Source organism: Python bivittatus, unplaced genomic scaffold (assembly GCF_059951505.1).
Source record: "Python bivittatus isolate LINGU-HERP-01145 unplaced genomic scaffold, Pbiv_v1 ctg000480_np1212, whole genome shotgun sequence".
In the NCBI taxonomy this organism is placed as follows: Eukaryota; Metazoa; Chordata; class Lepidosauria; order Squamata; family Pythonidae; genus Python; species Python bivittatus.
Window position 1 is genome coordinate 91751612 of NW_028277075.1, and position 27441 is coordinate 91779052.

Consider the following 27441-nt stretch of genomic DNA (forward strand, 5'->3'; position numbering starts at 1 on the left):
AAGCACCACAGTTACTAAGTAGAAAATCATATGACCGTGATGGGCTTATGACCTCACTTCCCCTTTGTTCATTAAGCAAAGCACCGCAGTCATTAAGCCATTAAAGTGACTTACAATTTTACTTCTACTTTCTCTATTAACTCTCTCACAAGCCAGTTGTGAAGCACACAAATGGCGACCACATGACTGTGGGATGCCGAGACAGTCATAAATGCATGACAGTTGCGAACTGCCCAGATGGTGATCACGTAACCATGGGATGCTGCGACAGCCGTAAATGTGAGGATTGGTCACAAAGCTATTTTTTTACAGTCATAACTTCTAACAGTTGTTAAATGAGGCAGTTAGTAAGCGAGGATTACCTGTGTTTGCTCTGTTATCTCCTTTGTCTTTGCCACATTCCCATAAAATGAATCTAGACACATAGGTAACAATATGGGGTATCGATGGACTTGGCATAATGTGCAGAATATATTTTCATTTGCCACAGATTTTAGTATAATCCCTGCTTCCCAAGTCCCAAGTATTTTAGCTATACTTAATAATGTAAGCCTGAAAGATTTTATTGCTTTCTTTGATAAAAGTGTGTTTTTTTAAGAAATGCAAGTAAATGTGAGATAGAGAAGTCTGGCATAACATCTCTATCAAAAGACATCTTGTTGCAAGCCAATACAAGAGAAGCAGTGGTATTCTTTTACATAGTTTTGTGGGAAGAGAGATATATATATATATCCATCCATCCTCAAAGTAGCAGATTTCCTCAAAGTAGTAATGTGCTATCTGTCCCTGTCAGCTTTCCACTATTTCCTATTTTTTTCACACTACCAATATATTTAAGGAACATAAAGCAGACAGAAGTATACAGATTCAGAAATGTGTGATACTTTGTTTTAGATGATCCAAGTCCCCTTGCAATAAGATATTCCCTTTCCACAAACTTCATAGTATCAGAGTTCTTTTATAATAGTAGCACTATAACCTTAAAACTCAACAATTCCTTAGCTGTGTCCAAATATCTGAAAACAATGCAGGTTAAGCAGCAATATAGGAAGCAGAAGACATCCAAATACCATCATGGAAGCCTACTTAGCTGGACAGTTCCCTCCCTCCACCAAGGCCGCTACCATGCCCAGGCTAAAGGAAGATCCCTTAAATTAAAAGGAGGAAGACTGGATTCATTTCTCCCACCTGGGTTATTATTAGCAACTGCCTGGTGAAAGGAATCTCATAAATCTCTTCATTGCTAAAAATATTTATTGTAGTTCTCCTTCTACTGATTTAAGGTGCTTTGAGAGGAATATTATTCTGAAAGGTGAGATATACATAATTGAAGACTATTCTGAAAGGTGACATATACATAATTATATTGAATAAATATTAAATAATGTTTAAATGGAAGTGTATGTTAAAAAGACATTTCTCTGTGGGTTTTTTTCCCTTAGCTTCCTTTAAGTGAAGAAATAACAAAGTCAACTAAATTCTTAGTTTTGCAGCTATTTTAAAAATTCTTAATTATATTTTGACTGTTTAATTTTCAGGGAAAATTAAAAAAAAATACTGTAATTTCAGTTGCCACAAATGAAGTGACTTCCTTTAGCCTTTAACTGTTATTAAAAGCAGTCTTCTGACATTACTTAGTAATGTTATGAAACATTTTTAGAATATAAGAAATTCTCCAGAAATACCTTCACATTGCCAGTTTCTCCTGTTCCTTTGAAATCCAGGCTTACATTGGCAGAAAATTGATGTTTTGGTTTTATTACAGTATGCATCATCACCACAAGGATTCACATTATTTTCACAATTGTATTCATTCAAACCTAAAAAACCCCAATAAATTTAAATATTTGTAAAATAAAATCAACATTTTTATATTAACTATTCATAATCACTATTCTTTCTACATGTGATACAAAATTTGGTACACAAAGACATATTTCAATTTTTTTATTTTCACAGAAATTATTTTTAATTGAAACAATCCTGGAAACATTTCAGCTCTGACTCCACTCATATGTTTCAACAGTTTTGAGGATCAGCAAGTCTCACGAATCCTCTCCCATTTATTCCAAATTCATCTTAATAACTTCTGACTCAGTTAATGCAGCATGTTAAGCTATGCTCTGTTTGGCTTACTGTTGCTCCAATCAAAATAATAGGTTATGGAGCAGTACTTTAACAACAATTTGTGATAATAGCTTGTTACAAATGAACATATCTTAAACATGATCTGACATCTCATCCAAATGTGGACTAATGTGTAACATGATTAAGCAGCTATCACTCCTTCAGGAAAACAAGGTGTGGAGAAGGTGTTCCTACAGTATCTCTACTTTTCCTATTTTCTTTTTCAACACTATGGGGGGAGTTAGTTGACAAAACAAAGAAGCTGGGAAAGGATTAACCTTCTCTCACGCTCTGTGTGGTGGCTCCAATCTTGATCAAGCACCATGGTTTTATCCTTTGTAAACATAGAAACCACAAAGGTTGTTTGGAGGTTCTAGGTAAAAGGGAATAGGACTATCAAAGTAAGGCTGGCTGTGATTTCATTCCCTGTGGGGAAGACTATACTGGATGAATCCCTTAACTATGGTTGACACTAAAGCTGTTAAGCTTCGGTACAGAGTAAGGAATATGACCTTGATGAAGATATGAAGGAACTGTTACTTAGACAAAAGGCTAAAGAATGTTTAAGTCCAAAACAAAGAGATAATATATGGAAGTGGCTCAGGCAGAACTGTTTAAAATGCAACAAAAGGATTGATCACCTTCTAGTGCAATAGGTATGCACTTCTTATTACTATAAGCAGTTTTAAAAGTTTTGAACCCCCTCCCCGCCCAGCTACCACACTGATTTTTTTTTTCAAAAATCACCAAATATACACAATTTGAAATAAAGCAGAAAGGATAAGATGCTAATTCAATACCATTTTTGTAGTTTTCTCTGAAGGGATTGGCTCATGGTGTCCTCAGTATATCAAGGGTTAGTAGTAGCAAAAATATCCAGAAGTTAGCTTCAGACTACTTTTGAGAATTGAAATAGTGGAAGTGTGGGAGAAACCTTAATCTCTATACTTCCAAATTGCCAATTATTTTAGAAACAACTTTTTCTTCCACGGGTGAAAAGTAGCCATGAAAAATAATGGCGATCAGAACTTTAGTATAACCATAATTAGGTAGCAGCATGATGCAGCACGTCTCCCAGGCTTCACCAAATATATAAGAAAGATAGGAAATACTATCTTTAGCAATCAGTGTCAATGAAAAATTCACTTCTGGATACTGACATTAATCTAGACTTTTTCTCTTTTCCTTCAACATTTTTGAAAATGTATAGGATTAGTTTAGTATTTTGTTTAAGTTTATTTTCCTTTTAATGTATTAAATATGTAATTATTATATTGAACAGCTAGAAAGCATCGTGGTTAAAGCACCACCATTTGATATGGGAGACTGGGATTTAAATCCTGGCTGGTACCTACCTTTCTAGTAGGGGTCTTTGGACAAACACCCCCTAATGCTTGATCTGCCTACCTCAGATATGAGAGAGACATGAACTAAGAGAATCATGCTGACTTGGACATTGCCCGGATTAACAAGATCTGCACCAGATGTTGGAGAACCAGGACAATCTGACGATAAGTGGGCTACTGGAATAGCTTGCACAAGTGGCCATCAAGTGTGGCATATTCCAAGGTGATACACTGTCCCTGCTGCTATTCTGCATAGGTTTGAATCCCTTCAGCCAGATTATCACAAGGACTGGAAAAGGATACAAGTTCAAGAGTGGAACTACCATCAGCCACCTTCTCTACATGGATGACATCAAGCAGCATGCTAAGAGTGAACAAGACATTGACTCACTGATCCACCTGACAGGAATCTACAGTAAGGACATGTCATTCAGACTGGATAAGTGTGGCCAGATGGTAGTAAAGACAGGGAAGGTAGTTCAGACTGATGGGGTAGAACTACCAGCGGGCCACACAGCAGACATACAGACCAGCTACAAGTATCTTGGTATCCCACAGTCACATGGGATCCACAATGAGGAGGCAAGGAAGGCAGCAACATCCTGAAGAGCCAGCTCAATGGGAAAAACAAGATCATGACATCAACATGCCTGCCCTGCCAATCATCAGATACCCTGCTGGTATAGTGAGCTGACCAAAAGAGGATATGGAAGTTACCAATGTGAAGACCCAGAAGCTCCTCACAATGTACGGAGGTTTCCATCCCAAGTCCAACACCCTGAGACTGTACACCAGCCAGAAAGAGGGCGGATGGGGTCTCATGAGTGTCAAAGCTACTGTTCTGAATGAAACCCAGAGCATCCAGGAGTACATCAGTAAGATGAGCTGCTGAGGGAATGCCTGAGGCAGCAGCAGACGTGGGAGGAAGTTCACGCAGAGGAAGTGCCATGGCAAGACAAGCGCCTGCATGGGATATACCATCCACAGACAGCTGGGGTGGCTGACATTGGGAAATCCTACCAGTGGCTGGAAAGGGCTGGAGTAAAAGACAGCACTGAGACACTGATCATAACAGTGCAAGAACAGGTACTAAGTCCCAGATCCATAGAAACTGGGGTCTACCACACTAGACAGAACCCAAGGTGCAGACTGTGGAGAGAGGCCTCAGAGACAGTCCAACACATAGTGCCAGGGTGTAAGATACAGGCAGGAACAGCATACACTGAATGGCACAGCCAAGTAGTTGGCATTGTATACAGTTCAAGAACATCTGCTTAGCATATGGGTGAGACCCTCCCAAGTCCAGATGGGAGATTCCACAGAAGGTCATGGAGAATAACAAGGCTAAGATCCTGTGGGACTTCCAGATCCAGATGGTCTCCTGGTCCTTGTCTACTACCATGATGTCTGGTTGATTGGCCAATCAACCAGACATCATGGTAGTAGACAAGGACCAGGAGACAGTGGTGGTGATAGATGTAGCAGTGCCTAGTGACAGCAACATAAGGAAGAAGGAGTATGAAAAGCTGGAGAAGTACCAGGGTCTGAAGGAGGAACTAGAAAGATGTGGAAAGTAAAGGCCAAAGTGGTCCTAGTGCTAGTAGGAGCACTCAGGGCTGTGACTCCTAAGCTGAAAGAGTGGCTCCAACAGATCTCAGGAACAACATCAGAGCTCTCTGTCCAGAAGAGTGCAGTGCTAGGAATAGGTAAGTTACTGTGCAGAACCCTCAAACTCCCAGGCCTCTGGCAGAGGACCTGAGACTGAGGAAGGCACATACCACCTATAGGGCTGAGAGGGGATTTTTTTTTTTTTTATTTGGTGTGTTCAGGGAATTTCCTAGATATGTGGTAAAGAAAAGCAATAACTATCTTGGACTGGGAGACGTAGAGTAGTGTTGGTGATATGCAAAACCCTTATTTCTTCCAACTGATTGGAGATAACTAAAATGGATTAAGAGAGGAGTACATTGGATATCTGCAATGAATCTATTTTTTTTTTTTAATTTGATTGATTTAAAATCAGGAAGTCTTCTAAGAATCCTGAATGCAGAACAAATTCACATGTGAAAACCTGAGTACAAATCCAAAGAGGTCTGAACCAAAATGAACTGGATATTGGAAATGAACTCTAAAAATTTAATGTACACATTTTTATTGGATGGTTGGCCTATCATTAGATTTTGCATGTATCAGATGGCATAATTTAAATTTAGTATAATAATTTCTGACTCGCTATATACTAAAGCATCTAAAAAAACAAGTGAAGGAGATAGCTAGCAGAATCTCTAATAAAAAGTCTTTATATGTTTTATTAGAACCTTAAACAGAGATCAACTTGGAACATAAACAAATTTAATTGAAATGCCTAGAGCAACTTGAGCAATATTTCCTTGAGAATATTGGCAGGTTTTTTCCCTTTTTCTCCAGTCTCAGAATCCTATTATTTCTCCCTCCCCCATTAATTCTTATAAGGCAAGGAGAAAAAACAACAACAACTAAAGAATAAGACCTCCTACATCCCCCCCCCCCATTGGTGGTTGTGTACTGTCTTTACTCATTCCCTATAGTATCTCTGCTTTTTAAAAAGTATGAGGAAATTTTTAAAATATATTGTGTTGAAAACTTGGAAAGAATCTCATAGAAATTTGGCAAGATTAATGATCTCTAAAGGTTCTGTCATCCCTGCTATTTTTATTCATTCTAGGAGGGAGGGGACCCAAAGAGGTTACAAGTATGATGCTTCCCATTATAGCCTAGGAAAACTATTTTCTCAAATCACAAATCAATTCCAAATGATTAGTGTTCCTCTCTAAGCTCATATTTTCATCAAATAATGTCCTCTTCAAATCCCACTGCTTCAATCAATATCACATAGTCCTAGTGTTTTCTCCCTTTAAGGGTTAACATTCTCACTGGTCCCTTCTCTTTACCATTCTTCTTCTTGTGACTATATAGTTAGCTATTCTTCATTTTTAGTGTCCAGGATTGTGGTAATAAAAAACTTAAATTAAAAAGCACTTTTCTATGCACTGAAAGCTATTTTCCTCCTCTTGGTTTAAGTTATAGAAGAAAGCTTGAGACAAATGTTTGAAATGTATTGCATCCAGGTATTATAAACTGTACAAATATTTATAGACAATTGTGAATCTTTAGCAAAAATATAATTTTTCTCAGCTATCAAAGGAAGTTGTGGAAAATCCATTATACAACTAACACTGTACTTTGGAGACAGAGCCACATGCAACAGAATAACTATTTACATTCTTGAAACAGGATGAGCAATGAGGTATCTGGCAGTGATAATGTAACTGCTGAAACACACATTGAGACTCCATAAATGAATCCACCCCATGATCATATGTGTAAAATATCAGTAATTACAATCTGAGTCACACTGTTCAGGTCTATCATAAAACAATTGTTTGCTTTGTTTTGTATTCTTCACTTTCATGCTAAATTAAGATCATTAAGATTGTGCAGATTCTGTTCTGTATTTTTTTGTCCTTGAGCATGAAAAGCTGGCAGCCTCTTAATCAAACTTACTTGTTTTACAGCCTTGTTCATCTGAACCGTCTCCACAATCATCAAATTGATCACATTCTAGTGCCATAGGTATACACTTCTTATTACTACAAGTGAACTCATCCTTTTTACAAGGCCTTGCTTTATATGTACTCTTGTCTGCAAAAAGATACAAAGGAGCAACCAATTGTTTTTAGCCTTTGATATTGTTGAAATTCATGTTATAAATGCACAAGGCTTTACAGAATGCTACTTCCTGGACATGTAGGTGCCTGCCATGTGGATGTGCACTAAATTAGGTTGGCATGAAATAACTAAAGGCTTTCTATTGCTCCTATCAAAGGACAGAGAATATGAGGCCCCAGATCTCCTACAAGTGCCTGAAGGAGAAGTACATTACTCACACAGTGATGTCTGCTCTATTCATACATTCAAGAGAATAACAGGCCAACAGAAGGATACTAAACAAGCTGAATGCATATTGAGGAATAGAGAGCAGGATCACCTCTCTCCATACCATTTATACTTGCTTTTCACATAAGGATAATGGCTCATCTGAAGTGAGATTCTGCCATCATGTCTGTTTAAAGCAACTGAATGTCAGGTAAAAGAAATAAAAAAGGTGGGAGGAATGTGCTTTCCTCATCATGGAGAAAGTCTATCTATGTGGCCACTAGGAGTGAAAAAAAACCTGCTGGCACATAATCAATCAATTGTTCTTTCCCAGTCTATTCCTAGGTGCGTATTTCCTAATCTCTTGACTTGGAGAAAAAGACTGGGCTTGAAAGGTTTGGGATGACTAGACTCATGGGTGTCCACAGGGGACAAATCAGGAAATGTGCATGCTGACATCATCAGGCAAATGCCATAATTTTCATACTTGCTGCTGATATCAGAATGTAATTACGTAATGGCAGCATTTCCTTGATGACATCATCATGTCTGTTTAGTCATTTTGAAGTCATTATGATTTGCTGACCATACTGGGCTCGGCATGAACTATAGTTCTGTAACTGCTAAATGAATAGTTAAGAGTTCACCCCATTGAGTAAAAGCTTTCAGTCCAACATTAACATTAATGCTAGTCATTAAAAAAAAAACAACAACCTGCAACAAAATTAAGCAAAATCAGGAGCACAACGTTGAACTTACAGCTAGGTTTCTGAATAGCCATATGGATTCCACTTACTGTTGACATTACCAAATTCCTATTCCACAAAAACAAATGAGCACTATTACACTGCACCTATGTGGGAGCTAGCAAAGAAGCATTTATTCCTCTTATTGTACCACTACTAGGCTGGACTAAATTGTGCCCCTCCTGTCATCTTTGGAATTCTGTGAGATAAAGATTCAGCCATTAAGCCAAGCAAGGACCCTCCCCCCCGGAAAAAAAGACTGTTTCTTTCTTGTTTGTAAAACTAAGATTATTTACCACAGTGATCTTCATCTGAATCGTCACCACAGTCATCAATTCCATTACAAATCTGCTCATGTCTCAAACAAACATGATTATTTCTGCATCGGTATGGCCTGGTTGGAGGGCATGGAAAGTTTACTGTGAAAACAAAACAAAAACAAATGCTGTATTATTAGTTCTGTAGAGAATATGTCTTTTACTTATTTGCTGTCATCAAAGAGGGAAAAAGTAATTAAATTGTTAGATGTACTTTCTCTTTTATATCACTTTTAATTGAATGTACATAAGCGCTACTAGATGAGAGAAAATATGCTGGAAAACACTTTCAATTATGTTCCACATGAGTCATAAAGAGAAACTCTCTTTGAACATATTGAGGGTCTTAACAAAATTTTGCCTGCTTCAAAGGTAATGTATGCAATCTGTAGTCTCAAAACATAAATATTCTTCTCATACAAATTAAAGACAAAGGAAAACAAGAGCAGTATTGAAGGAAAAGAAAACAACAACAATAACAGAGAATTTGTGATGAATTAAATGTATCATTGCATATGCTTTGTGGGTTGTAGGCTACAAGCTTACCACATATTTCAGGGAATTCATCTGAGTTATCTCCACAATCATCTTCTCCATCACAAACCCAAAAATAGAGTTTACAGAGTGAATTGTTGCAAAGGAATTCATCTGCTCTACATATGCTCCCCCCTGAAAATACAAAATAGCAAAACTAAAATCTGTAAATCTTGTAAATCTTTATTTTTAAGTGTATATATGTTGGAGTCCCACAAGACAAAGTGGATTTCCGTGATTTTATCGCTTGCCTCAAATAGCTGCTAGGGAGAAAATTTAGGACCATGACAATGAAGGATAGTATCTGATCTTTCTCCAGTAGAAGACAGATGTTTATGAGAAACTGAGAACCCAACTATCAGGTCAAGTATGCACAGGCACTCTTTCAAATGTATTCTCCAGCAACCAGTACCGAACAGCCTTTTATCACTGGTACATGCAGCCTATATACTTCCACATTTTTCTAATAGAGAAAATCGCTTTGGGAAGATTCATTGGGAAAATAATACTAGAACAGGTCACCCCCTCCTCCACCATGACATAGTGGTCCCTCCTATCCTCAGACAGCAGCTATTTACTAAATTTGATGAATCTATAAATCTTATTGTGGATTCCAATAATTTTATCTAGCTATGCTTTTCTAGTACAAGACATCCTATATATTTCCTTTTTGGAGGAAACTTGTACCTTTTCATTTCCATCTGCTATAAGAGAGATAAATTTTATATGACTTGACATGAAAGGAAATTTGATGAAAGGAAAATGCAATTTTTAGCTGATTTTCTCCCTGAAACTCCTGATACAAGGATCTTCTTCTCTCCATGTAGATATGTAAATTTACGAAGACAATATTGCTAAGGGAAAAAATATATAATCAAATACATGAAATTAGTCATTGATCTACAGTTGCTTTCAGCCTGTCGGTGTAGTTGAATTGTAAATCTTGGTACCTTTTTTTAACTCTCACAAACATATAGACTGACCTTATTCTATTTTAAAACAACACATTTCCAACTAAAAGAAACCAGAATAAAGTTTATTTGTTCACTGCTCCCAAGTTTTGCTTAATTTATATCACTGGAAGTAATCACCATTAGGAATGGTAAAATTAGGAAGTGGCAAGCATTCCTATAAGAGATACTAGTGGGTAGACTACTGGGCAGATATACAAACTGAGATCAAACCTTTGGCTGAAAAAAAAAATATCTTTGACTGCTTCTACTAGGAGCAATAGCTTTTCCTTAAAATGTGCATCTACTGAAGTTTCTCTAAATTTATGAGGGTTAATCAATTGAAGGCATTGAAAGAAAATCATAATATCTGTACTTATGAATTATTGTTAAGGCAATGGATTGTAACCAAGCTAACATTTCACTAACAACATTGCAACTGCCATCAGAACTGATTCCTCTTCTTACCTCCCCTCTCTACTATACTTCCATCTTCTGCAAAAAATACTTTTTAGAGTAGAAGTTCCCAACTTTTTTCTTTATGCAGTTAAGTATAAATGAAGGTTCAGCAATATGGCACATGTCTCTTTCTTTAAATGTCATATAACCAAATAACAGTTTTTTGAGTTAAAAAATTAAACTGGCCAAAATTTCATGAAATTACCAAATTTTATTTATTCACAGTCCCATGCTAATACCTTTTAGTGTCTATTGCAAAATTTTACAAGATTTTGAGGAAAACTACTAACATTTTGTAAGATTTGGCATTTTTGTGATAAAAATAAAAGAGGCAAATATGAAGGAATGGAGGAGAGAGAAAGCAAAAGGAAAATACAAACATATGTGGAAACTCATAAACATAGTATTGAATATAGTCTAGAGGCTTTACCTATGCCATATGAAGCATTTCTTCTTTTATTAATTTTTTTTTTATAAATTTATATAATTAAGTTATTATTGGAAGCTTGGGAAAGGGCCAACATACTGAAACTTTCCTCCATATAAACTTTATTCTGAACCTGAACAGTTCATATTGGCAGTAAAGTACAGTATTTTACTGTATTTCTAAAATTTTGTCTTAAGCATGTGGTCAGTATACATCTGTTATTGTTGGTGTGCTACATTAATATTAAGCTTTTTATCTTCATTCCCCTTAATATCAGACACATTAATGGATTGTTTTAAAATTGATATATACAATATTAGGCTTCAGAAATGCTAAATACAAAAATACATGTCCTTCATATAATTTGCCAGTTGAAATTAATATAACCAACAATACATTCCAGATATTAAATCTTGTTAGCTATTATAGTAAAAATCCTAAACCAATTTCCTTTATTAAATGGATGCATAAATAATGCAAATACATTATTTATATTTGTATTTAAGCAATCAGATGACTGGATAATTCACTTTGAATACAAATTCAAGTATAATCACTCTGATTACTTGCACAAAATTTTCTGAATAAACTTTATATTTCTCTGCTTTTTAGAGAAGATTCAAATAGTCCTTTCATGATGTTTTTCAGAACAGGAACAGATGACAAACAGTTCATATGTAATGAAACTAACCTGTGATAAATAAAATAGAACCTGTTCTCTCATATGTACTTTAATGACCAAATGCATGTAAAAAATGGCACTTTAAATGTATATACCAAGAAACTTTGTCTTTGATTAACACTATGATGAAATAGTTTCTTGCATTCTAATTTAGAAACTACTGAAGTGGATTCAAAGGGGAGTGTACAGCATGAGGAACTCAGAAGCAAGCATATTCTGCTGGAGCTTCCCTCCCATGAAATCAACTGCCCCAGAAATAAGATCAGCAATCTTGTTATTAATATTTAGGAAGTTGTTGAAAACTTGGTTGTTTAGGCAGGCATCCCAGTATTGAGATGTTGATGATCTGTCTGTCTGTCCGTCCGTTCATCCATCCACCCAATGTACAGTGGGGCAAAAAAGTATTTAGTCAGCCACCAATTGTGCAAGTTCTCCCACTTAAAAAGATGAGAGAGGCCTGTAATTTTCATCATAGGTATACCTCAACTATGAGAGACAAAATGGGGAAAAAAATCCAGAAAATCACATTGTCTGATTTTTAAAGAATTCATTTGCAAATCATGGTGGAAAATAAGTATTTGGTCACCTACAAACAAGCAAGATGTCTGGCTCTCACAGACCTGTAACTACTTCTTTAAGAGGCTCCTCTGTCCCTGTAGTAATGGCACCTGTAGTAATGGCACCTGTTTGACCTTGTTATCAGTATAAAAGACACCTGTCCACAACCTCAAACAGTCACACTCCAAACTCCACTATGGCCAAGACCAAAGAGCTGTTGAAGGACACCAGAAACAAAATTGTAGACCTGCACCAGGCTGGGAAGACTGAATCTGCAATAGGCAAGCAGCTTGGTATGAAGAAATCAACTGTGGGAGCAATAATTAAAAAATGGAAGACATACAAGACCACTGATAATCTCCCTTGATCTGGGGTTCCACGCAAGACCTCACCCCGTCGGGTCAAAATGATCACAAGAATGGTGAGCAAAAATCCCAGAACCACACGGGGGGACCTAGTGAATGACCTGCAGAGAGCTGGGACCAAAGTAACAAAGGCTACCATCAGTAACACACTACGCCGCCAGGGACTCAAATCCTGCAGTGCCAGACGTGTCCCTCTGCTTAAGCCAGTACATGTCCGGACCCGTCTGAAGTTTGCTAGAGAGCATTTGGATGATCCAGAAGAGGATTGGGAGAATGTCATATGGTCAGATGAAACCAAAGTAGAATGTTTTGGTCTAAACTCAACTTGTTGTGTTTGGAGGAGAGAGAATGCTGAGTTGCATCCAAAGAACACCATACCTACTGTGAAGCATGGGGGTGGAAACATCATGCTTTGGGGCTGTTTTTCTGCAAAGGGACCAGGACGACTGATCCGTGTAAAGGAAAGAATGAATGGGGCCATGTATTGTGACATTTTGAGTGAACACCTCCTTCCATCAGCAAGGGCATTGAAGATGAAACGTGGCTGGGTCTTTCAGCATGACAATGATCCCAAACACACCGCCTGGGCAACGAAGGAGTGGCTTCGTAAGAAGCATTTCAAGGTCCTGGAGTGGCCTAGCCAGTCTCCAGATCTCAACCCCATGGAAAACCTTTGGAGGGAGTTGAAAGTCCATGTTGCCCAGCGACAGCCCCAAAACATCACTGCTCTAGAGGAGATCTGCATGGAGGAATGGGTCAAAATACCAGCAACAGTGTGTGAAAACCTTGTGAAGACTTACCGAAAACGTTTGACCTCTGTCATTGCCAACAAAGGATATATAACAAAGTATTGAGATGAACTTTTGATATTGACCAAATACTTATTTTCCACCATGATTTACAAATAAATTCTTTAAAAATCAGACAATGTGATTTTCTGGATTTCCCCCCCCCCTCCAATTTTGTCTCTCATAGTTGAGGTATACCTATGATGAAAATTACAGGCCTCTCTCATCTTTTTAAGTGGGAGAACTTGCACAATTGGTGGCTGACTAAATACTTTTTTGCCCCACTGTATATGGCCACCCACCTCACTGAGTGACTCTGGGCAGCAAACAGTATTAAAGTAAAATTAAAACGATCCTCTAAAATCTGTATCAAAGTACTGGAAGATACTTCAGAACAGATTTTGAGGTCATCATGATTTGCTGCAGGCAAAAGAAAGGAGAGGACAATCCCAATGTGGTACCAGAAATATACTACACAGTGTTGGATGTCACCTAAAATGTTGTTTTTGCTGCTCCTGCTGCTTATTGCAGGGCTTGCATAACTAGAGTTCTAAGAGGCACCTGACCAATTTTGCACAAACTTCTCAAAATATCATCATCATACAGCATCATTGCACATGGAAGAAAAGCAGTCACTATCTGATAATCATTGAGAATACTCTGGAGATGGTGCAATAAATACCAGGGCCAGCAGCAAAATGCCATCTTAATTAGTTTCAGCTTCTAAAAGGGGAATAAATCTCTATTGCTTGTGGCCACTAATAACTCTCTCCATAGAGAACAGTAAGAATAATTTTGATATTCCCACAATTAGAAAATTTCACCAAAACCACTCTTATACTAAAAATGAGATTGAAAATTCAAAAGGGTATTTCATCTATTTCTGCTGTTTCTCATTTCTCATCTACATCAGCAATACTGGTCTATTCATTGTGGTCATTTAACATTTATGGATCAATATGATTTCTCTAATGCTTCTAGAATAATGTGCTTGTTTTTAATCAAAGACATTTTCCTCTGCAAAACAAATAGTAAAATGACATATTAACACTGAAGAGGAAACAATGCTAAATAAAAATACATTTATTAATATAATTTGTATGAATACAAATACAAAAGAATTATAAAATAAATCCACGCATCAGCTCAAGATTTAGTTATAAATACATCCTTTGTATATCTGTTATATATGTGAGAGGGACTATTACTATAATAAGAAAGAACATTGTGTGTTTTGTATGTATGTATATTTGTAGGGTGTATGTATGGATGTGGATGTATGCACACACACACACACACATACACAAACAATAATAGTGTATTATTATAAACTTTATAAAATATTATAAATTAATAATTATTACTATTATAATCAGCCCTATCTATATCATCTATATCTATCTACTCAGATTGTGTCAGTGAGGTAATATAGCCCCATTTTAAAGGGACTGCTATGGCAGTTACAATTTGTACTTTAAGTATTTATAATAATATTAATAAAAAGTAAATTCAACATGGATGAGTGCAAAATGTTTGCATAAGATACAGGAAAGGAAAACAGCATTAATCTGATTTATATGAAGTGGCTTTTTAAATCCCTTCCTGCTGTAGAAAATAATATATTTAGAGTAATTGTAGATAATTCTCAAGATTAAAATACTTTTGAAAAATTATTTTACTTGAGAAAGGTAAAGGATGCTCTATTTAACTCAGTAGGATTGTTGATGTCTGCACAGACTTGCAGAAAAACACATGTTGTATCCTGACAGAATAACATAAAGTAGTGGTTAAGGTGTTGGATGTGGACCAGAGAAACACAAGTGCACCAACAGCTACAAAAAATGGTGTTGTGTGACTTTGTGCTGGTTATTTTCTCACAGAGTTGTTTGGAGAAAAATGATGGGAAATCCCCATCTAACCTGTGTTACACAAAAGATGGGATATAAATTCAGCAGATAACTAACTATAAAAATAGCCAGGAAAAGGGGGAAAAAATCTCACCTCTGTCACAATTTAGTTCATCGCTCCTATCCACACAGTCTTGAATTCCATCACAAAGCCATCTGACAGGTATACAGTGTGCTTTATTTTTACACTGAAATTGGTCTTCTTTACATTCTGCTACACAATGCATCTGTGTAAACATATTCATATGTGGCCGTGATTATTACCAATCAAAGTAACAGAAGTATAATTGGAGCAACTAGAATTCAGTAAAACCAATTCAATAATTTAATCACTGGTATTTTTCTTTTTTATTGATAAGATTATGATCATCACAGAATATAAAATGTTACATTCACAATTGTATGACTCATGTAGCTAATAATCAGTATTCAAAAGATCTGTGTCAATAAAGGTCTCTTACTCTTCTTACTCTTATCCCATTTCTTCATATACACTAAGTATTCTGTTTCGAAGATTAGGGGATCTTTAAGAAAATCCAGGGGAACAATCAGAAATAGGACATCATATAACCTAAGAATTCCCTAGCTAATATAGTGGTGCAATTCTCTTTTTGCAAGACACCAATGAGATAATGCCCATTGATTCTTATACACAAGCCACTCAGCCACACAGTTTCATAAACTTGTGAGATTTCTTTTATTTATTTATTTAATGTATAATTTTGGAGGAACAAAATCATGTAAGTGGGAAACAACAATAGGCAAAATGAAACTATTTCAGTATAAACATCTTATTTTAAAAAAAAATTAAACACAAAAATAAGAAAGGACTTACATACGCTTATAATAAAAAAAATTAAAGCTACAACCCAGCCAACTACAACTAAAATATTGTAAAATAAAAAGATCACAAACTGTTCCCCATATCAATGAAAACATTAATTCTCATTACTGAAATAGAGAATTTTACTAACTACTGGATCTATGTTTCGTGGATAAGCTCCTGAATCAAAAGGATATTACACAGTATTGATATTCTAAATTTAAGTTTCTAAATTTGTAGAACAAAATATTAGATCAGATTAAGATAATTAATGTCTTACCTCATCAGAACCATCAGGACAATCATATTCTCCATTGCATCTAAAAGATGCTGAGATACAGCCTCCATTGGCACAGACATATTCACTTGAAGAGCAGGTTGGAGATGCTGTTTTAGACATAAAATTGAGCCAAATAAAATGATAACATAATTTAAGGTTAATAGTTGATAAATTACAGATACCCTACTTGGGTGTAATTTATCTTCCAAAACCTGGAAGACAGTGGCTCTCAATGTATAGAATATGGTGAAGAATTTGGGCCAGGGACAATATTCTTATTCTTGCCCTCATGCAGCCACTCAAGACTTTAACAACAGAGTGGTATAAATGTAATCACAAATACTGAACGATTTCTGTCATTGTATATATTTATAGGTGGCTTTAAGAAAATCAATACTTAAGCAGATATCAAGTTTCTGTCATTTTTTTTACAGATTTACTTAACTTTCATAATTGCATATACTGAAAATCTCATTCTTTGAACATGGAACAAAAACATAGTATACTACTCAGAGAGTATATCTGAACTGTTTTCGTCTGTAGTCAATACATTATTAAGGAACACCTGTCTTCAAAGTTGCCTTCCATAACTATTGGACTTCTGTAATTCTAAGTTGTCTTGGCCATTGCACAAGCTCACTGATATGATAGGAAAGATAGCCCAGTATATCAGAAAATCACCAGGTTAGGGAAGGCTTCTATAGAACCAATCATATTGAGCTACTAGTGTTTTTAAGATTCCTCAGTAACAATTAAAAAGAATTGCAGGTCAGTTCACACTTCAACAATCTCTCTTCTCCTGAATGGAAGAAAAAGCAAAAACCAAGACTGTAAATTAAGAATTATTTTGAAACATTCAATAATATTAATTTTGATGCCCCAAAATATATTTTACCTATTATTTTGATCCCCAAAAGCTAATGGTACAATTCTGCATGATAGTTTATTATGATGTGCTTCAATATTAAGGGTGTGTTTTATACAAAAACAATTTTGAAGAACTTTGGATCTCATACATGCAGATTCTTTAAGATGTTGACTCATTAAAGTTAATGTGACACTTAAAGCAGCCACATTTTTTTTTAATTCCATATTCACAAGGAAATATGAAAAAAAAGTCAAGCTACTTTCATAAATAGAAGAACCACCAGAAGTTGAGCTGAATTTGAGACTTCTGGTGAGGACAATGGCAGCTAAATCATTTCTCCGTGAGAGAGAAGATGGCACCACAGCTGGATTGGTAGCTGGCAGCAAGTGCTGGCCGCCCAACTTGCTCTGGATTAAGGAGGAAGCGAGGAAATTGACCCATATGGTCTCCAGATGGTCATTCCTCAAATGCTAATCATGGAGACAGCAGCTTCAGCAAATGGTTTTGAGTCAAGCAGCCGGGAGGCAGGGAATCCATCTTTGTTCAAAGCTGTGTTGCAGCTTTTATGGGCAGTAAAGCCAACCAAACCTCATTTCTAAACACTATGTATTGTAACTAATTTTTAATTTAAGAGAGATTTTCCTTTGCAACAGATAAGTAATTCTCTTGGTGTTTATCCTTATTTTTGGAACTATATTTTTAAAAGAAGAAATACAGCTTTAATTTGAATTTGATTAATTTGCAAAAAGCAGGAGGAAAACTGGAATTTAAAAGAGACTTAAAAATTAAATATTATGAAAAGGGAAGATTTATTTGTTAAAAGTTTATTTTTCTATGAAACTCCAATTGCAGTAACAAGGTTTGCCTTTTCCAAGTTTCTTGTTTTGCTAGGTTGTGCCTGTTAATTGGCTGAGTTCTTAAAACAGAAGAAGATGTAATTTGATCCTTATGTGTTTCCTCTGACATGTGCCCACACTTTCAGTTTGAAAGGAGTGTGCCTACAATTACAGCATGAAAGGCACCTGAGGGTGTGAACTGTCTGTTTACTTTCACTTATACAATTCCTACAGTTGTTTGCTTTGGGGGAAAAATAATAAGAACATGGCTAGAAGAGGTCCCTTGGATTAGAAGATAAAGCAACTCCTTTAAGTTTACTTCAATCAATTTTTGATGAATTAGGAGCTAAATTTAAGTCCCTTGAAAAAAAAAATAGAGCAAAGATGAAATAAGATGGTTAATTTTGAAATGGATGTGGAGATTGACTTGAAAGTGGATTTGGAGTTGAAAAAAATGCAGGACTATGAAGATGGTATAAAGATACTGTGGATCTGAAAATGGATTTAAAAATGCCAAAGGACAAGAGTGATGTGGAAAAGGATGCCAGAATGGATTTACAAGTGAAATCACCTGATGTTATAATGAGTAAAGAGGGCATACAAATAATGGAAAAGAAGAGTGACTTGGAAAACTTTTTATCTTGGATTTGCAAAAAGGATTGTGCTGAACTGGTGAGGCTGTTCCTGGAAAGAGACAAAGAGAAACTACTGGGGCGGAGATTTTTTTTGAGAAGATAAGGACAGAATGATGGAGAATCAAACAGTGGGACATTATTTGAAAGGATTAAAGATTAATCTTTTTAAAAGTAAACAGAAGGTTTACAAAGTGAACTTATTTGATTATGGTTAATATATTTGTTGAGATTTTTTTGTAGTCATTAATGAGATTTTTTTTTTTTTAAACCAGGACTGAATGATGAGGTTTTAAGGAACTGTGTATAAGGATTAAGGTTAAAATATATTGGTTATTAAATTTAAGAAATTTTTGTTTTTATATATGATATTAAAAGTAATGTTTTTATTTGTATAAGAGTAGAAGTAGACACTATGGAGATGGTTGAGATGGTGAAATTGATGGCTTGGATTTGAGAAAAGATATTGTGTAATTTTAATGCAAATTGGAACCTTTTTCTTTTTTGGACTTTTTGCAAGAAGCAGAGAAAAAATGAAATCATGCTGTATGGATTTGATGATTAGAAATAACATGGGTTAATAGAAATAATGAGAGTTAAGTTGTAAATTTAGAGTAATAGTTTGATGTATATTGTTACTTACATCTGTTGCAAGGAGGGTTGGAAGTCATTTTTTTTTCTTTTGTTGTTTCCCTTTTTCTTTTCTGTACTTTTGATCTTTACTATCTTCTTTTTTCAATTTCCTTTTTCTTAATCTTAATATTAGTTTGTGTTAGTTTTTACTGTTTCTTATTAAAAATTTAATAAAGTTATTAAAAAAAAAGTTGAACTGAATTCAAGAGACACCTCAGCTTTTAATACATTTCATCTTTCCCTTTGTCTTGACCACCTCTTTATCTTGGCACATCTACTTTTTGAAATGAATTGTTAGCATGCTACTCAAAGGACAAGTGGGATCTCCAGCCCCCCCAAAATAATTCATTTCTACTGTAGAAAATAATCTCTACTGGTAACTTTGGAAGTCTCAAAAACATTCAAGACATGATGAGAATATTTGACTCTGGTCCTATTTGGCAGGATGAACCGTGAGAGATCAAATGGGTACAGCAACAGCAAATCTCATGCTATTATGTCACAGTGCATTTTTAAATTTATGGTCATTTAAATTTAGACATACATCCAGAAAAAAGTCTAATAGTTTTTCACATAATGTTCTAAGTATTTTTTTTTTTTACCATTAATAAGAAGTAAATACTTACCTGATTCACAATTCTTCTCATCTTCTCCCAGGATGCAGTCATCATATCCATCACATTTCCATTTTGCTGCTATGCACTGACCATTGGAACACTGAAACTGGTCTTTTAAGCAGCCAGAGTCACAATACCTCTGATATAAAAGCAGTGCAACTCATTTAATTAATGTAAAATATAATACCAATAAAAATGTATTTGCAAATAAAAGCTGGTCTTAAAGCTATTTGAGAATTCTCTGATTATACAGTTAACAACTGCAATAGGAAGTCTCACAAGTGTCAATAGTTTAACAATTATAACAATACATTTATCAATTTGTTAAAAACTAGACTGATACAATTATTCTAATTTTGCTGTTAATTTTTTGTTTTTAAATACTATGCCTTTCCTCAAAGTAGAGAGCATCAACAGCAGTAAGATATTGTATCACATGTAATATTTTGAGTAGTGGAAATAAGTTTATCCTAAATCCTTACGGGGTTAAATCTTAAACTCTTGTTCCATTAGGCAAAGAACATGTTAATTTCAATGGACTGTTTGCAGCTTCCTTGCAGTACGTTACAATCATTACAATGGGTCCCTTAATTTTCCAAAGCAGTCAGTGTGAAATTTTCTTTCAAAAACTCATGTTCTTGGCAGATTTAGCTATCTCTGTGCATTCTTTATTAGTTATTGAAACATATTGTTCATGGTGCAGGTTCTGGGACTGCTGACATTTTCCAGCAATTGGAAAGAGCTAAAGAAAGTTGGTTTTCCTCCTTGTCCTACTACTCCTCATCCTCGTCCTCCTCCCCACTCTTACTCTTCTTTGGGCAACACAAATTTATTTGGTCAGATGTTGCCTAAATTTTCTAATATGATTTTAGGCTAAAAAGTATTTTTTAAGGTCTTGCTGCCCAAAGTGATGACACAGCATTTGTAAACTGAAGTTATTTCTTCTCTTACTGGTTCATTTCTTGGCAATGAAGTATCCTAGGGACAATTATAGCCCATCTCTTACTCAATGGACCAATTGCTTATAAATAAAAACAACAACAAAAACCCTTTATCTAATGATAGTATTGCCTAAACAGGTATTATGAAGTGGTTTCTTTTGAAAAGTACAGAATGTTTTGCTCATGTACAGAATTACAGACTACATTTCACTCAAAATCCACCAGTGTTTATCTTGCTATTTATATCCATTTTTTAAACTTTTCCTCTTTTTCCTCTATCACTTACCCATTCTCAAGGGTCTCTCTCTCCAGATTCACGCTTTTCTCCACCCCAGTTCTCTTATTAGGAAGTACCTTAGTGAAATGCAAGTAAATTCCCATTTCATCATATTTCTCTTATTCATTTATTTGTGTTTGGACAGAGTATAAAGAAGGAGAGGTATAACTCCTATTTTTTTTCCTTTTCTCTCAGTTATTCATTTTTTGCTTCTTAAAATGCCTTCCTTTCCTCCTCCAAGCATCTAAAAATCAATGTGCAGCCTCCCTTCCTTGCTGCTAGATGGCCATCCACACTATTCATGCATTACCCAGGTGCCATGATGGAGCATTTCATCAGGGGTAACCTGTTCTGCATGGTTGTTGTACTGAATGGATGTCAGTAGGCTTGACAGTTTCTGTCTTACTGTCTACTGGCCACTTCAACAAGTCATTATTCTTTCCACTTTAAACAATAAGAAACAGTTTTGTTCGGGGGACAGCCTTCACAGTTAATTGCGAACCTCTCAATCACTTATTTTTAAGTTCAAAAACTTGTTTTTGTGGTTTTCCTAAGTAAACTGCTCAAATTAATGCATGTTGCAGTCTTTTATAGATTGCAGATGGTATTTTCCAGAAGACCAAAATCCTACCCTCTTGATTTCTTGCACTGTTATGAGAATCTGATTCCTCATGATATACCTCCAGTAAGTAACAAAATAGATGACTTGGAAAACCACAACCAAAATACTACTTTACCTCATCTGAACCATCTACACAGTCATAATCACCATCACACCAGAATCTTGCAGACATGCAGTCTCCATTTGAGCAGTGAAAATCCTTCTGAGTACATGTTTGTGGTTCTGAAAAAAGAAAAAGGCTCTAAAATCTAATCCTTTCAACTGCTTGTTTCTCCCAGTTCTTAAACATGAAAATACTATGTGCTTGTTACTGAAATACAAATGTTGAAAGGAAAAATAGAAAGCTGGGTTGCTATGCACTCTGCTTTGAACTCCTGACTGAACAGTGGGATATAAATCCAACATAGGAATAAATACTCCTTCCTTGCTTCCACTACTGTTCCTGTGCAACTGATATTTGCTGCACAGTGCTCCCAATGTGGAAATCACACAGAGTTTTCAAATCTGATAGCCCTTGAAAGACTTGTTTTCCATGAATTATCCAATTGCCTTTTAAAGCCAAAAAAATTAGTGGCCACCATCACATTTTATGGTTCAGTTCTACAGATTAATTATGGACTCTGTGTAAATAATTGCTTTCTTTTGCCTATTTTAAATCTTCTGATCAGATTAACTGGATAGCCACTGGCCCTAGTGTTTTAAAAGAGGAATAAAAACCTCTCCTGGTCACTTTCTCCAGGTCATGGATGCCATAATTTAAACTGAAAGGAGTGAAAAAGGGTGGTCTTACTTCTTAAAAGCAGAAAGAAAAGCGGTTGAGCACAATTCCTAAGAGAATCTTGGGATCTTCCCTAATTTTATCTCCAAAACAACCATGAGAGGTGGATTGGGCTGAAAGAAGTTTACCTCAAGTCATCCCCTGAGTATCACAGACAAGTGGGAACAAACCTGGGTCACTGTGATCTAAGTTGAACATCTTAACCATTATGCTTCTCTTGCTATAGATTACAATTAGACAGAGGAAAACTAGAATTTCTCCTCTGTATGTAACTGAAATACAAAGTTGGCTTGGGATGCCAAAAGCAAGAAGAAAATGCCTTATAAGAATCCTTATAACCTGCTGGAACCGAGAGCAAGGCTTATTAATTACTGTAACATGGAGATGCTTTGCACACAGTCATGCTTCATCCTGAACAAGTGCAACAAAAGTGGAGATACAAAATACCATGTGCATAAAATATATGAAAAAGTTATGCACCTCAGTAATTTTTTATTATTATTTCATTTCTTTATGCAATATAATTCTGCCTCAAGCCATAGAAACTCCAGGTGGTTTACAGAAAGTAAAACATGATAAAACAACAATGACAAACAGAATTAAATAACAATAATAACAATGGAAGTACATTATTACTTTAACTACAGATGAACTATAGACTGATATAAGGACATTACAATGTTGGCTTTTTTTTTTAACTCCAGTCCCATTTCTAATGGTCCCTGCCATGGAATTTCTCATCTTCACTGAACTATCCACCATGACCCTAGTTATGACATAAGCTATAGATACTTTAGACCACATGAATGGATATCTGAATTATCCCACCCCACCCCTCAGTGTGCATGAATTTACACTTCTTTAAACAATATTGCATTTGCCATTTGGTTGACCATTCACCCAGTTTGAAGAGTTCCTTCTGGACCCCTTCACAGCCCTTTTTGTTGGTTGAATTGTTTGATGTCATCTGCAAACTGTGTCAGATCACTGTTTACTCCTAAATCAGGATAATTGATCAGAATAAAAAAGTACTAGTCTCAGCACAGATCCTTGAGGGTCTCTACTTACTCCATGGAGAAAATCGCTCATTTATTCCTACATTGTGCTTGCTGTTTCTAACCAATTAGCAATCCATAAAATGACAGGTCCCCTTACTCTATAACTATAACCCAAAAGCCTTTGATAAGGAACTTTATGAAAGGGTTTTGAAAATCCTCTGATAGACTTCAAAAGAAATGTGGCAAGTATTTTTCTATAGTAGAGCTGACCTATATAGATATGATAAAATGGGCTCTATTCTGCAATTTTTCTTTTTAAGTGGGCTTCAAGGACAACAATTTATAATTATCAATATATTTATTTATTTATTTATTTATTTATTTGTTTTTACTATTTTTGGTACTGAAGATTAAAATGGCAACACATTAGGAATTTATTTAAGTACTGGGATTTCTAGTGAGGACATGGTGAGCGAAACATCCCTGAAGGAGCGGGGATGGCATTTATGGTGGAGATGGGCAACCGGATGCTGGATTGTGGCTGGTGAAATCTCTCCAGAGAAAGGAGAGATCATGAGATTGCCCAAATGCTCCTTGTGAGTAGACTGTAGGAACTGCAGTTGGCTTATGTGAGTGGCTGAGAGTCCAGGGATTCCACCTAAGCTCACAGTTATAACATAGCCTATATGGACATAAAGCTTGACCAAGCCTCATTTATTAATCACCTTTGGGGTTATTATTATTTATTTATTTTTTACTGCTTTTCAAATATTAAGAACCTTCAGAACAGCAAGTTTTTATTGCATTCACTGGGTGAGTCTCCTTCTTAGCAAAAGAGGTTTTAAGTATGAGTTTAAGGATTTAGGGAAAAAAAAACTTTTTGTAATAAACAGCAAAAGGGTGTTTAGAGTGTTGATTTTGGAAAGTTAAAAATGGACTAAGGGTCCAAATGGATTTGAAATAAGGCTTTGAAATTAATAACAAGAATCCTTTCCAGGGAAATTGCTATTGTTTGGATTCCTTGGGGGTGAAAAATATATGATAGGATAGGATAGGATTTTGGAGGCTAGACACTAGAGAGAGCTAGAAGAAACTAAATATTACAATTAAAAAAGAAGAATACTTAAAGTCAACTTTACAGAATGGAGCAAAATACTTTAACATTGGACATTTTCAAGGATATTTGTGAACAATGGACTCAAAAGTTAATTTTAAGAATGTCATCATAGACAGATGGAGTGTAAATGATGTTACAGAAGAGGAACAAGCTCTACCGGACAAGGCTGATAATCGACTTGAATGGGGACATAAAAATGACAGGTTACAAGAATGATATGGAAAAAGATGTTATACTGGACATACAAATGAAACCGGTTGATATGTTAATAATTAAAAGGGACATACAAATAAAAAACCAGAAGAGTGATTTGGATAACTTTTCTATACTGGATTTATAAAAGAGACTTGCTGACATTTTGAAGGATTTTCTGAAAAGGGATAAAGAAAAAATGAAAAGAAATCAAGTTCTAGGACATTGTTAATCAAGATTGTTAAAAGTACAGGGAAGGAATATAAAGTTGGTTTATTTGATCAAGGTTAAAATAGATATGTAGTTATCTCGGGTAACGTTTAATGGACTTTTGCTGACCAGGAATGAATGATGAGTTTTTAATATTTTATTTATAGTTAAGAGATGAGTTATGGAAATAAGAGAGCATTTACTGCATTTTAAGAGAAGGTGATAAGTTACTAAAATTGTTTAGACTCGTTGTGATGAAGGGGGAAGTTATTTCTTTATATACTTTTTTCCCCTATTTCTCTTTCTATTCCTTTTTCTTTCCTTTTCTGCACTTTCTAGTTTTTCTTTTTACTCTTATATTTTTTAGTTTGTATTAGTTTTTTTATGTTTTCAATTGTAATCTTTAATAAAGTTATTATAAAAAAGGGATTTATTTAAGTACTCATAGTATTTTTATGACCCTAGAACAATTAAAAAAAATTGTTAAAACAGAAAAAAAAAAGCAATTTTATAATCAGAAGATTTGATCTTTAATATTATTGGCCACTCATCTAAAGTGTTAAGGTAAAATAAATGTCTTTTAAAAGTAGTATAAATGCAGACTAAAACAGTGCTTTCCCTTTTTGTAGAATGGTTCACAAACTCACAGTCTTATGACAGTACTTACTGCAGTTTTCTTCATCAGAATTGTCACCACAATCATTCTGACTGTCACATCGCCAATGATCTGGAATGCAGTTGCTAGTCTTGCATTGGTATTCATGAGGCCCACAGGTCTTTTTATCTGTAACAAAAATTATCTATTTTTATTAACATACTTATAGGTATGCAGGACTAGAAGTAAGAAAAATGCATTGCAAATTGCCAGCTATTACATTTTAAACCACATTTCAGTAGCAGAAGCAATAAAGTACTGAATAAAGTACCATATTACAGTGCAGATTTTATATGGGGGGAGGAAAAGAAAGAGAGAGAAAGAGAATAAATTTTGGATTGAATCTATTGCTAAATAAACTAAATCTCTGGATTGCATCAGTATAGTTTAGGTGAATTCTGGAATAAACCAATTTTGCTCTATTAAAATTCCTAGATAAAACAATTTATTTTGGCCTTGAGAAACATGCAAGAAATAGTGCAGCAAAATCTATCATACTCAATCTTTCATGGAGTTTATAAGTCCATCAGAGAGTAAACAGCACAAGGTTTAATGTGTTAACGTCATCGCTATGTGACATTACAATCTGATGTACTTCTGGTAGTGAAAGGAGGAAGAAGAAGAGAATGACCAACAGCAAGGTGGATGGACTCAGTTACAGTGGAGATGGGTGCACTGCTGGAAGACCTGAAGTTAGGGACAAATTGTCATGGACAGAATTAATCTATGGGGCTGCTAAGAATCAGTCAAACAATAAATTTTCTGGCAGATGGGTGGCCATATAAATTTGATAAATAAATGTTATCAGGCATTCTAAGCAAAATGATTCTGCACATAGATAGCCAATAATGTCATTTTTTAAAGATATACCATATTCCATCTCTCCCGTCAGGTTCCCTATCACACATGCATGTAATCAATATTAATGGCCACTGAAAATAAATATTTCTCATTGGGCTGCTTCAGGTTTTTCACACCTAGGGTTGTTTTTTTCTTTTATTTTATTTATGTCCACAAATTTGGGGTTTTCACAATTTTCTGAAAGCTATCTTTCCTATGTGAATGGTACAATTTTGAATATATAAGAAAAGCATAGGGAAAATTACATTTCCTATTAGTTGTTTAGAGTACTCACCACAATTTGCTTCATCAGACCCATCAGCACAGTCTGGATCCTCATCACATACCCACAGTTTAGAAATACAGTGTTTTGTGGTTTTACACTGAAAATGGTCAGGAGAACAGCTGTTTTCCGCTTTAAAAAAGAGAGAGAGAGAGAGAAGCTGTATTTAGAAAATGAATTAAGATGATCAATCAGTATCAAAAAGAGTTTTTAAATTCTATATATATATATATATATATTTATGAATGCCTTAGTTAAACCAGCTATTATTAATAAACTATTATTTCAAAATAGTTTATCAAAGTGAAAATCAGCAATGTACTTTATTGCAACAAACAGTACTTTAAAGCATTGTATTAGATTTGATTAATATAAAGAGAGAGAAAGGGAATATATTTTGGATTGAATCTATTACTGAATAAACTAAATTTCTGGACTGCATTATAAAAGGGTCATTTTATAATGAATCTAAATATCTTATTAACTGATATTCTCTCTGTGTGTGTATGTGTGTGTGTGTGTGTCTCTTTGAGTCAGTTTTTGACTCCTGGCAACTGCCTGGACTAGTCTATGCAGTTTTCTTGGCAAGGTTGTTTGGAAGTGGTTTGCCATTGCCTCCTTCCTAGGGCTGAGAGAGAGTGACTGACCAAAGGTCACTTAGCTGGCTTTATGCTTAAGGTGGGAGTAGAACTGATAGTCTTTTGGTTTCTAGCCTGAT

The 27441-nt window shown here is 35.3% G+C and overlaps 1 protein-coding gene across 1 annotated transcript in view; it reads right to left on the reverse strand.

Moving 5' to 3' along the window:
- LRP1B (LDL receptor related protein 1B) overlaps positions 1 to 27441 on the reverse strand; it is a 715984-nt gene that overhangs the window by 58942 nt on the left and 629601 nt on the right. The window contains exons 67-76 of the mRNA XM_088145133.1: positions 26736 to 26855; positions 25613 to 25729; positions 21766 to 21872; positions 19820 to 19949; positions 16225 to 16331; positions 15216 to 15348; positions 8998 to 9120; positions 8431 to 8553; positions 7017 to 7154; positions 1686 to 1820 (exon numbers count right to left, since the gene is read on the reverse strand). Of these exons, the coding sequence (XP_088001259.1) occupies positions 1686 to 1820; positions 7017 to 7154; positions 8431 to 8553; positions 8998 to 9120; positions 15216 to 15348; positions 16225 to 16331; positions 19820 to 19949; positions 21766 to 21872; positions 25613 to 25729; positions 26736 to 26855 (1233 nt within the window). The remainder of the gene's footprint in view (positions 1 to 1685; positions 1821 to 7016; positions 7155 to 8430; positions 8554 to 8997; positions 9121 to 15215; positions 15349 to 16224; positions 16332 to 19819; positions 19950 to 21765; positions 21873 to 25612; positions 25730 to 26735; positions 26856 to 27441) is intronic.